We start from the raw sequence: 13,321 nt of genomic DNA on the forward strand, positions 1-13,321 counted from the left end.
ACAGTAATTCCATAAATCCTGGCAACAGATCGCTAAGTCCAGCTTAATACTGGCATTTTAAAAACTGGATATTACGGTAACATCATCTCTTACAATGTTTAACAAACTCTCCATCTATTACTTCATCAATGCATTTTAGAATGTCATGTGACTGTCTGTACATCATGTGACCTGTAATAGCAGGAAAAACGTTTCAATTGCACTTTTGCAAAATAACGGTTTGAAGAAAAAAAAAAAACACTTCATACGAGCATATACACTCTTGACATTTGAGAGGTTTTTGCAATACATGTTTCCACTAAGCATATATTCATTTCACTACTTCAAACTGCACAATTTGGAGGGAAATGGAAACCTGCCTCATAATAATTTCAGCAATAGTGACTCAAATATGATTACAAAATCAATAAATAATATTAGTTTATGTCAAGAGTATTTCATTGACTCATGCACAGTGATTCATTTGAAGTTTTGTGGTTTAATTTTTACTTCTAATTGTGTCTCCATTTAAAGTCAAAATAAGTCTACTATATCTTTTACCAATGAGCTCTGCTTGGAAAGTTGGAACCTAAAGATTCAGTTTCAAAACAAGAGACTTGAAACTTTTATGATGACCTGAACAGACTGTCAGAAGAAGGAGATCACTTAGAATTAGTCATTATTTTAAAAAAGAAGTCCGATATAGACCTTGAGACACATTGGTGTCTGTGCTTATCCTCGATCTGGTAGCGTAAAGTGGATGAGAGTCTCCAACACCCTTTCAATGGGACACCAGTCCAATGCAGGTTACTCCCTTAACCAGGGCTGGTAGCCATTTACATCTGGGTGGCCTGACACATTGCAGATGAAGTGTCTTGTCCAAGGATATTGATGGGTAGCACAACTGGGAATCAAATGCATATTTACATCCTGGCAAGTCCTTACCCCACTGAGCTACCTGCTGTACATGATTTTAAGAATGACAAACTCAGATTATCGGTATTCTCATGTGCTTTGAAGCTACACCCCGAAACTGCCTGATGCAAACCCCCTCCTCTGCCCAAATCATTGTCTTGCCCCTACATTAGCCACTTCCTGAGAAGATTGAAGGCAGCTTTAATTGAATTAAATGATACCTTATGCATGCTAAACCACAAAGCACCTACTTAGACAGATGGAGTGTTAGATGGGAAAGGCTTGGGCTTCTCCAACTGATAACATGAACACACACACACACACACACACACACACACACACACACACACACACACACACACACACACACACACACACACACACACACACACACGCTAATCAAAACAAGACATCAAGTAATCTAATCTGAATCACTAACAATTATCAGCACATTGGCCTCAAGGCCAGGTGTATTCCTTTGATCAATGTTTTCTATTAAAAAGTGCAAACAATTCAATATCTGCATCTTGCCCCTCCCCTATGTTCCCTCCTTCACATATGCGTGTGTGTGTGTGTTTGTGTGAGGGAGGTTATTAACCAATTGTCCTTGGAAATTAGAAAGGAAATCAAGAGAAGACAGACAGCAGAGTGGGCGCAGCTACTTTAAGGAGTTAATCTATGTGAAGTCAGCCATCTTGCAGCACAACAAGGGACAGTAGAGGGCCTTTTTTCGTCACTGAAGGAATATATCAGTGCTGCTGCAGCTTTTGAAATAAAAAGAAAAAAAAAAAAAGCTTTTAATTTTCTTTCTTCCTCTGAAGACTTTTCAGCGCCACCAGTCCTTGGAAGGTCCTCGTTTATTTCCTTAGATTGTGCCAGAATAGTTGTTCCTATAGCCTGCACAGAGGCATAAACACCAACACTGTCACGCCCACACGCAGACAAATACTGACCACACACACAATTCTACGCAGGGCTGTGTGTAGCCAGATACACACGCTAATGCACACACACATTAAAAAAACATCTAATTCAAGGGCATATTTGCTTTTAAAGATTCCGGCAGAAAATGCAGGGCCCCGCGGCTGGTGCCTTTTAGATATTTCATTACCAAAAGGTATTCATTCATTTTCCCCCTCAAATCCTTGTCATCAATTCTCGCAAAACAGTATTTATTTATTTATTTGACTTGCCCCCTTTCCTTCCCCTGAACATTTGGAATCCTCACTGAGGATTTAACCACAGTGCTTTCCCAGGGTAAGTCCTGGTCCATCAGCGTGCCCCCTCCCCTCCCAGTGTATTATGCTCAGTCGAGCGTGCGTGGTTCAGAGCTGGCAATTTCACCCACGTCTTCTCTGGTCTAGTTTGCTTCGGTACAGTGAGCCTCGCCCCTCTTTACCGCCAATTGTACTTTTTGCTGACAGGTGTTTGTGCGCAACATTTACCCCAGTGTGAGAAGAAATTGAGGGTGAAGCAAATTTGGTCAGGGTGTCATAAAAAAAACAAAAAAAAACTGCAGTGTCAAGATGACCAAAGAGGAGAGACTGAAAGCGAAATATACATTTTAAGAGAGAAGAGGGAATTCAACCGCATTTCATTCTTCGTGACACGTTCAGGTTGTGATGTTCAGCAGTTCTCAAGAGACTCTGGCAGAAGTTAATAAGGATAAGTCATGTTCTTCTCAAAGTGGACTGCCAGAAGATGACGACGGGGAGAAAGAGTTGAGACCGTCTGGACAGGATTTTCAAGCATGTTGCTAAGTGCAGTGAGCAGCAACTGAGGAACTGGAAAAGTGCTATGATGGTGTTGAACAGGTTGGTGGTCACTCTAGTAGCCTCTGCACATCAAGGCGATGCTACACAACACTGCTGCACACAGCAACAAGTCATGCACACATAAATCATAGTCAGGGGCCGAGCAGGAACCTCTGCTACCGAAAAAACAAACGCAACTTCAAAGGAGCAAATCTTACAGTCCCTTGAGGCTGGTTCCAAAAGTGAGTCATTACAAGGCTATAAACATACAACCCAGAATGAAACATTTATGGAGGAGTATTTGTTTTTATTAGCTTATGTATTTAAGTTATTTTAATTGGGGGAGTTGTCACTCATCTACAATGAGCTCCAATGCCTTAAAATGGACAAAAAAAAAAAAAAAAAAAAAAACAGGCGCATGGAAGAAAATGGAAAACAACCATCAAAATGGATAGAAGAATAACCAGAATGGCAAAGGCTCACCCACTGATCAGCTCCAGGATGATCAAAGACAGTCTGGAGTTACCTGTAAGTGCTGCGACAGTTAGAAGACGCCTGTGTGAAACTAATTTATTTGCAAGAATCCCCCGCAAAGTCCCTATGTTAAATAAAAGACATGTGCAGAAGAGGTTACAATTTGCCAAAGAACACATCAACTGGCCTAAAGAGAAATGGAGGAATATTTGTGGGACTGATGAGAGTAAAAATTGTTCTTTTTGGGTCCAAGGGCCCAGACAGTTGTGAGACGACCCCCAAACTCTGAATTCAAGCCACAGTTCACAGTGAAGACAGTGAAACATGGTGGTGCAAGTATCATGATATGGGCATGTTTCTCCCTACTATGGTGTTGGGCCTATATATATCGCATACCAGGTATCATGGATCAGTTGGATATGTCAAAATACTTGAAAAGGTCATGTTGCCTTATGCTGAAGAGGACACGCCCTTGAAAGGGTGTTTCAACAAGACAATGATCCCAAGCACACTAGTAACGAGCAAATCTTGGTTCCAAACCAACAAAATTAATGCCTCTCAGATGTGAAGAAATCATGAAAAACTGGTTATACAACTAAATACTAGTTTAGTGATTCACAGGATTGCTAAAAACGCAGTTTGAATATAATAGTTTTGAGTTTGTAGATGCTACTATTATTGTGAACATCCCCTTTTCTACTTTTTTTTTACTAATAGCCCAATTTCATAGCCTTAAGAGTGTGCATATCATGAATGCTTGGCCTTGTTGGATTTGTGAGAATCTACTGAATCTAGTGGTACCTTGTTTCCCATGTAACAATAAGAAATATACTCAAAACCTGGATTAAACTTTTTAGTCACATAGCACTACTATTATTCTGAACGCTACTGTAATTGTAGTAAAGGTGCTCCAGTATCTCTGTTGAGTGAAATTTTAGCATTACTTAATTTATACGTAACTATTAGTAGGTAACTTAGTGACATTAGATCCAATGTTGGTGCAACCAATTGCAAAGGTTGGTTATACGTGTTAACACCTGCAACAACCACCTTCCAGTCAACAAAATATGCATTAATCAAACACCAGACCAAAGTTAGCCTGTTAGTCTTAGCTTAGATTCAGGTGTATGGCAACTGTGAGATGGGGGTGCATTCAGGCTTCATTCAACTTCCCACATTCCAGGTCTTCCCACATTCCACCTCTATGTCAATTATGGGATGGCTGGGGGTTAGACACTACCAAAATGGAGATAATTTGAGCCATGCTACACTGGAGAAAAAAAAAACAAGTCTGTGTATTTGCAATGATTTTAATATGTACTTTCATTGCACATGATCAGAATGTGTCTAAATCATTTTTCTTTGTTTCTAATTGAGGTACATAGAAAATATGCTATTTGGACACATTCTAATCATGGTAAATGGACTACATTTATATAGCGAATCTCCATCCTAAATCTAAAGCCCAAAATGCTTAACAGTGATGCCTCACATTCACCCATTCACACACCGATGTCAGGGTGCTGCCATGCAAGATGCTCAACTGCAGATGGGGAGCAAGTGGGAATTAAGGACCTTGCCCAAGGGTCCATAGGGATTTTCCAGTCTGTAAGGGAATTGAACAGAAGATTCTCTGGTCTCAAGCCCACCACTTAACCAGCACCAATGTACATATTTAAGTCATGTTTCCATCTTCAATGTATCTGAGAGTCTAAACTGCTCTTCATAAAACCTATGGGTGACATTATGAGGGTTTGTCTCGTATCTACACAGTACACGGTCAGAAGAGACTAGAACAAGATGCTAAACATTAAAACAAACAACATGAAAAAACTAAAGCATGCAGCACAGCATATTAGTGGTACAATTAGCAAACATGTTTTGTTGCTGATGCACTGTATCAGCACAGAGAAGGTTTTGGCACTGTGCACGGAGACCTCAAAGTATCACAGCACAATCATTCATATAACACTATAACTCAGTGCAGTTGGAAGAAATATGATATATAAACAAACAAAAAGAAAGTTGTGGGGCTTTTTTAGACACTACACAAATATCACTGAAATTATCTACAGAACCAGTTTTAACTCACATTTCAGGAGTCCACAGTGATTCCAAATGTAAAATAACGCTGCATGACTATTTTAGGAAGTTTTTAGATTGAGTCAGTTAAAGAAACGTGCGCTTACATCACAGATGTTTGTGGCCTTGGTGTGCCCAGTGACAGTGGAGTTGGTGGCGTTCTTGTTGCTGGCTTTCATTGCAGCATCTCTGCGAGCCTGCTCCAGGAGAAGTCTGGCTCTCTCCTTCAGCTCTTCCTGACGACTCAGAACCTTCTAGATGCCAAGACAAGACACAGATCAGGCTTTACTCAGGAAATGGTGCAATGTGGGAATTAACAACAGCATGTTATTTGGGAGGAAAAAAACGGTTTTGACAGCATCAATGCAGAGATGACCAGATTACAAACAAGTTCTGCTAAAAGGTTTTTTTTTGTTATGGTGTTTAGCACTATTCATACATAGTAAGAAGGTCCTGAGGTTGAAGCCCACCTGTGTGTGTGTGTGCGCGCGCATGTGTGTCTGTGTGGGTTTCCTTCTGCTGTTCCAGTTTCTACCCATCATCAAAAACATGCATATTAGATTCTTTCACCTTGAAGATTTTAAGTTGCATCAGAAAGGGCATCCAAGGCATCTCAGAGTGCACTTTATCTTCAGTGTTTAAGTTCAGACACCATGGTAAAGCATGTCCACACAAAAGGAGAAAAGCGCCACAGGTGGCCCGCAGGGCCACCACTCATTCATGCACTACACAGTGGGAGACTTGCTGTTCTGCAAACCATCACTCAGACCATGTTAAGAATCACAAAGTTTGTTTTTGTTTTTTTTGTTTTTTTAACTTTTTTGTTTTAATTAATGTCTGGTGTGAAACAGGAGTTATTGAGGGGTTTTAACAGCGTGAACGGTGAGTGTTTCATGAAAAAACATGTGCAGCACATAAGTACAGGGTGGACGTTAATTTCCGATTTATTTTTTTTTAACTCGTCAAAATCTGTAGAGTAAATGTCAGATTGCGACGCATGATACCTATTTAAAGCTCTGACTGCACTGATGTGGACAGTAGCAGGAGTGTTTATGTTCCGTTGCTATCAGATAGCCGCTGGTAAATTCAAGATGAGGTAACGAGTGAAAGGCATGATGAATGAACCAAATGGCATACGCACTAGAGTGAATTTTAGACAGTGATTAAACTCACAGATCAGGATTGGAGATGCATACAGACACACAGTTGCGGGTATTTCGGGAACCCTGCTTAAAATCAAAATGAACTAACAGAAAACAAATATTCAGACTTCAATATCAGCACAATACTAATGTTTCTTTTTCTAATAATCAGTAGTTGAGCAGCATTTTTGAATGAGCTGCAACCATTTATACTTTTTTAGTAGCACAGATATGAAGTCATTATAATAATGTGATGTCTGTTCCTACGACAGTGTTTTCTGAGTAGTTATGTGTCACACAGCCTGCAAATTTGCATAATGACAGCTGATCATTCTGAGTGAACACTAGGATAAAGAGGTTAGAGGAGGACAGACAAGATAACACCCACACAATTTTCACCAGTCTCTTTTTATCCCATTAAAAGTGACAAATCTCAAAGACAACTACCAACGTTACATTTGGCAGTGATTTTACCATGCTACATGCTGTTTTTTCTGCCATAACATAGAAATTTTCAGCATTCTAGCACACAAGGTTCATCACAAGAGCAGCCATACTTATTTTTGGATGACCCTGTGACCTCACTGGGATTCCAGTTTCCTCACTCCCTACACTTGGAACAGTTGAGACTACATTATAAAGTGGTCCTATATACAACCCCTGGCAAAAATTATGGAATCACCGGCCTCGGAGGATGTTCATTCAGTTGTTTAATTTTGTAGAAAAAAAGCAGATCACAGACATGACACAAAACTAAAGTCATTTCAATGGCAACTTTCTGGCTTTAAGAAACACTATAAGAAATCAAGAAAAAACTGTGGCAGTCAGTAACGGTTACTTTTTTAGACCAAGCAGAGGAAAAAAATATGGAATCAATCAACTCTGAGGAATAAATTATGGAATCACCCTGTAAATTTTCATCCCCAAAACTAACACCTGCCTCAAATCAGAGCTGCTCATTAGTCTGCATCTAAAAAGGAGTGATCACACCTTGGAGAGCTGTTGCACCAAGTGGGCTGACATGAATCATGGCTCCAACACGAGAGATGTCAATTGAAACAAAGGAGAGGATTTTCAAACTCTTAAAAGAGGGTAAATCATCATGCAATGTTGCAAAAGATGTTGGTTGTTCACAGTCAGCTGTGTCTAAACTCTGGCCAAATACAAACAACATGGCAAGGTTGTTAAAGGCAAACATACTGATAGGCCAAGGAAGACATCAAAGTGTCAAGACAGAAAACTTAAAGCAATATGTCTCAAAAATCGAAAATGGACAACAAAACAAATGAGGAACGAATGGGAGGAAACTGGAGTCAAAGTCTGTGACCGAACTGTAAGAAACCGCCTAAAGGAAATGGGATTTACATACAGAAAAGCTAAACAAAAGCCATCATTAACACCTAAACAGAAAAAAACAAGGTTACAATGGGCTAAGGAAAAGCAATCGTGGACTGTGGATGAAAGTTATATTCAGTGATGAATCTCGAATCTGCATTGGGCAAGGTGATGATGCTGGAACTGTTGTTTGGTGCCGTTCCAATGGATTTATAAAGATGGACTGCCTGAAGAGAACATGTAAATTTCCACAGTCACTGATGATATGGGGCTGCATGTCAGGTAAAGGCACTGGGGAGATGGCTGTCATTACATCATCAATAAATGCACAAGTTACATTGATATTTGGACACTTTCTTATCCCATCAATTGAAAGGATGTTTGGGGATGATGAAATCATTTTTCAAGATGATAATGCATCTTGCCATAGAACAAAACTGTCAAAACATTCCTTGCAAACAAGACACATAGGATCAATGTCATGGCCTGCAAATAGTCTGGATCTTAATCCAATGAAAATCTTTGGTGGAAGTTGAAGAAAATGGTCCATGACAAGGCTCCAACCTGCAAAGCTGATCTGGCAACAGCAATCAGAGAAAGTTGGAGCCAGATTGATGAAGAGTACTGTTTGTCACTCATTAAGTCCATGCCTCAGAGACTGCAAGCTGTTATAAAAGCCAGAGGTGGTGCAACAAATCTAGTGATGTGTTGGAGCATTCTTTTGTTTTCATGATTCCATAATTTTTTCCTCAGAATTGAGTGATTCCACATTTTTTCCCTCTGCTTGGTCTAAAAAGTAACCGTTCTGACTGCCACCATTATTTTCCTGATTTCTTATAGTGTTTCTTAAAGCCAGAAAGTTGCCATTTGAAATGACTTTAGTTTTGTGTCATGTCTGTGATCTGCTTTCTTTTCTACAAAATTAAACAACTGAATGAACATCCTCCGAGGCCGGTGATTCCATAATTTTTGCCAGGGGTTGTATAAGCCCTGAGGCCAGCTGATGCTGGTGCTTATTCCTGGATCCGTAGTGTGATGTGGATAAGAGTCTATCACTTCAACTAGAGGGGATGCTGGTCTGATGCAGGATAGTTGACCAGAAAAGCTGGCACTATGACCACTATGACTACCTTTCCTATGTCCAAGGACACAGACAGGTAGTGTGACCGAGAATCAATCCTAGGCCTACATCTTGGCAACCACACACTTCCTCCCCCTGAGCTACCTGTACTCATACTGTTCTCTTTCATGTATCCTATTAACTTTAAATTGTAATTTTGCATCACATAGTAAGCAATTGTGAAAGTGTACAGGTGCCACTGTACGTATGTAAATTCAGTCATATCGGTAGAATGGACACTTCCTTCTGGAGAGGAAATGGCGTCTCACTAATTTAGATCTTCATTTAGCCTGGAAAAAGTCTGTTGCTCTATAAATAGCCCTCCGTAAAGCTAGGACATCTTACTATTCATCACTAACTGAAGAAAATAAGAACAACCCCAGGTTTCTTTTCAGCACTGTAGCCAGGCTGACAAAGAGTCAGAGCTCTATTGAGCCGAGCTTTAACTTTAACTAGTAATGACTTCATGAATTTCTTTGCTAATAAAATTTTAACTATTAGAGAAAAAATTATTTATAACCATCCCAAAGACATATCTTTATGTTCGACTGCTTTCAGCAATGCTGGTATTTGGTTAGACTCTTTCTCTCCGATTGTTCTGTCTGAGTTATTTTCATTAGTTACTTCCTCCAAACCATCAACATGTCTATTAGACCCCATTCCTACCAGGCTGCTCAAGGAAGCCCTACCGTTAATTAATGCTTCGATCTTAATATGATCAATCTATCTTTATTAGTTGGCTATGTACCACAGGCTTTTAAGGTGGCAGTAATTAAACCATTACTTAAAAAGCCATCACTTGACCCAGCTATCTTAGCTAATTATAGGCCAATCTCCAACCTTCCTTTTCTCTCAAAAATTCTTGAAAGGGTAGTTGTAAAACAGCTAACTGATCATCTGCAGAGGAATGGTCTATTTGAAGAGTTTCAGTCAGGTTTCAGAATTATCATAGTACAGAAACAGCATTAGTGAAGGTTACAAATTATCTTCTTATGGCCTCAGACAGTGGACTCATCTCTATGCTCGTCCTGTTAGACCTCAGTGCAGCTTTTGATACTGTTGACCATAAAATTTTATTACAGAGATTACAGCATGCCATAGGTATTAAAGGCACTGCGCTGCAGTGGTTTGAGTCATATTTATCTAATAGATTACAATTTGTTCATGTAAATTGGGAGTGTTCTTCACGGACTAAGGTTAATTATGGAGTTCCACAAGGTTCTGTGCTAGGACCGATTTTATTCACTTTATACATGCTTCCCTTAGACAGTATTATTAGAAAGCATTGCTTAAATTTTCATTGTTACGCAGATGATACCCAGCTTTATCTATCCATGAAGCCAGAGGACACACACCAATTAGTTAAACTGCAGGAATGTCTTTCAGAGATAAAGACATGGATGACCTCTAATTTCCTGCTTTTAAATTCAGATAAAACTGAAGTTAGTGTACTTGGCCCCACAAATCTTAGAAACATGGTGTCTAACCAGATCCTTACTCTGGATGGCATTACCCTGACCTCCAGTAATACTGTGAGAAATCTTGGAGTCATTTTTTGGTCATGATATATCCTTCAATGCGCATATTAAGCAAATATGTAGGACTGCTTTTTTGCATTTGTGCAATATCTCTAAAATTAGAAAGGTCTTGTCTCAGAGTGATGCTGAAAAGCTAATTCATGCATTTATTTCTTCTAGGCTGGACTATTGTAATTCATTATTATCAGGTTGTCCTAAAAGTTCCCTGAAAAGCCTTCAGTTAATTCAAAATGCTGCAGCTAGAGTACTGACGGGGACTAGAAGGAGAGAGCATATTTCACCCATATTGGCTTCTCTTCATTGGCTTCCTGTTAATTCCAGAATAGAATTTAAAATTCTTCTTCTTACTTATAAGGTTTTGAATAACCAGGTCCCATCTTATCTTAGGGACCTCATAGTACCATATCACCCCAGGGTTTGTAAGAGTAGAATGGGAGGCAGAGCCTTCAGCTTTCAGGCTCCTCTCCTGTGGAACCAGCTCCCAATTCGGACTAGGGAGACAGACACCCTATCTACTTTTAAGATTAAGCTTAAAACTTTCCTTTTTGAAAAAGCTTATAGTTAGGGCTGGATCAGGTGACCCTGAACCATCCCTTAGTTATGCTGCTATAGACTTAGACTGCTGGGGGGTTTCCCATGATGCACCCAGTGTTTCTTTTTATTCACCTCTTTTGCTCTGTATGCACCACTCTGCTTTTAATCATTGGTGATTGATCTCTGCTCTTTTCCACAGCATGTCTTTTTCCTGATTCTCTTCCCTCAGCCCCAACCAGTCCCAGCAGAAGACTGCCCCTCCCTGAGCCTGGTTCTGCTGGAGGTTTCTTCCTGTTAAAAGGGAGTTTTTCCTTCCCACTGTCGCCAAGTGCTTGCTCATAGGGGGTCGTTTTGACAGTTGGGGTTTTTCTGTAATTATTGTATGGCTTTTGCCTTACAATATAAAGCGCCTTGGGGCGACTGTTTGTTGTGATTTGGCGCTATATAAATAAAATTGATTTGATTTGATTATCAGAGCAAATCTTTAATAGTAAGCTCAAATATGGCCAGATTTTGCTGTCGCTGTTATTCCATTAGCATAGAATTAGCCAAATGCCTCAACACAGAGGTGATGTGTACATTAAATAAAATGGTTTTGATTAGATATGAATTACCTTCTTCAAAATACCACCCACCTTCTCAGCTGGGGGACTGGATACAGGGGCAGGTGTTGGCTCCTTTGGAAGAGAAAATACAGTGCAACACAAAATTGCAATGTGAACACATATGGCAAAACACCAATAACAGTAAGATTTGTAGTTAGAGCTGCAACAATTTAGTATTTCATCAACACAATGAAAGAAATGCTGCTACTTATTTTGGAAATATCGCCCCTGATTCTTAAGAAATTGCTGTAAATATGTGACCTTGTGAAGGCCAATCAAATATAATGTCCTCAAAATACAAACTGTGTGACACTTTCATCTACCAGTTTGACACAATAGACAAATGGAAGTGAGAAGTTTATTTAATAGAAGAGTAAATTATCTTCCACCTGCACTTTGGACCTGCATTTTGGCATTACACAGCCACACGACAAGGTGGGCTCACAGCCCTGTCTGGGGCCAGTGGTGTGGAGAGCATGACAGCTTAGACAAGAAAGCAAAACATACACGATGCTAGACTAGAATGATATCAGCAAAGTAATCCTAGTTGTATTATATGGAAGAGCAAACGAGGTGGGGTGGGGTGGTGGGGGGGCAGTTTTAAATTTTGTTTAGACAGAGAAACATCACAACAGGGCTGTTTATCCTTTCACCACCTAAAATATGGTCTGGCTGCTGTCAAGGATGCATCCCGCTAACTCGATAACAGCAGATCAAAATAGGGTGTCATAGCTGTCATAACGCCCCCCTGCTGCCCCCCCCACCTGTCCCGTGACCTTTCAGCATGTAAACAGGAAGCGGTAATCTGGGGTTAAACAACACAGGCACAGGTGTGCCTGTGTGTGCGTTTGTGTGTAAGTGTGTACGCGTAGGCATACAGGTGCGTTCCAGTGTGTGCATGCCACAGGATGAGGTGTGCTGTGCGCAAAAGCGTAGCCACGCCTGAGCAGTCACAGTACCAACTGCCATCAACTGAAGGGATGAGAAATATAATGAAAAATGTAATGAAATGTCAAATCAGGGGGTTCTCCTGGGCGCCTTCTGTAGTCACCACATGTTAAGGGCCCGGCCTCAATGCGTCTGGGTCTCCAAAGTCAGACAGACAACGACAACCATCTAATGCAGAGCGGCAGAATTCGGCTACGGTCATCTCAGCAGTGGTATCAACAAGGTCGTGATTTAAAGCTTAGTGAACGACAGTTTGGAATGAATGTGCACGGTGCCCTCCGTCTTATGACTGATGTCGTCGTGGAAGTTTCACTCAAACAGAGGGTGCAAGGATAAAAAGAACAAAACCCTGAACACTCCATCTGCTGGTATGTGTAGGAAGACATTGTTAGAATATAAATACCGGACCTGAGCTGCAAAATGAGAATTACGTCACATTAGAGCCTGCATCAAGGGCTGTATGAGGTACAGGATTTAAAGTAATTTATAGATTTAATTTACAACATTATTTACCCTGACCTCAGGGGTTATGATCCCAACTATGTTCATAAGACAACTGCCAAAAAATTAAGTCGTCATATTAATACACAGCTAAATACCACAATAGATTGAAATTTAAATCCAGGAGAAGTCTGACAAACTCCTTTGGCAAAATATTTTTTCATATTCAATAGATATTAATTTGTGTTAAGCAGGGTAACTGTTCAATTTGTGAAGTTATAAAGGAATTGTACTTTTAATGCATCTCTGTGACATCCACAATAATAATAACAATAATAATAATGATAATAATAATCCCCTCATGCTGTAATTTTGTCAAACAGAAAATTTAATTTGCTTCTGTTCCTGCATAATTATATTTATTATAAATTGTACTGAAAATTTTTTTACTCAC

At 39.9% G+C, this 13,321-nt stretch overlaps 1 protein-coding gene across 1 annotated transcript in view; it reads right to left on the minus strand.

Annotated features, from left to right (window-relative positions):
* Positions 1-13,321, minus strand: part of ehbp1 (EH domain binding protein 1) — a 331,101-nt gene that overhangs the window by 105,251 nt on the left and 212,529 nt on the right. Inside the window, 2 exon segments of the mRNA XM_034184954.1 lie at positions 5,312-5,458; positions 11,509-11,550. Of these exon segments, the coding sequence (XP_034040845.1) occupies positions 5,312-5,458; positions 11,509-11,550 (189 nt within the window).

Source organism: Thalassophryne amazonica, chromosome 13 (assembly GCF_902500255.1).
Source record: "Thalassophryne amazonica chromosome 13, fThaAma1.1, whole genome shotgun sequence".
Classification (NCBI taxonomy): domain Eukaryota; kingdom Metazoa; phylum Chordata; class Actinopteri; order Batrachoidiformes; family Batrachoididae; genus Thalassophryne; species Thalassophryne amazonica.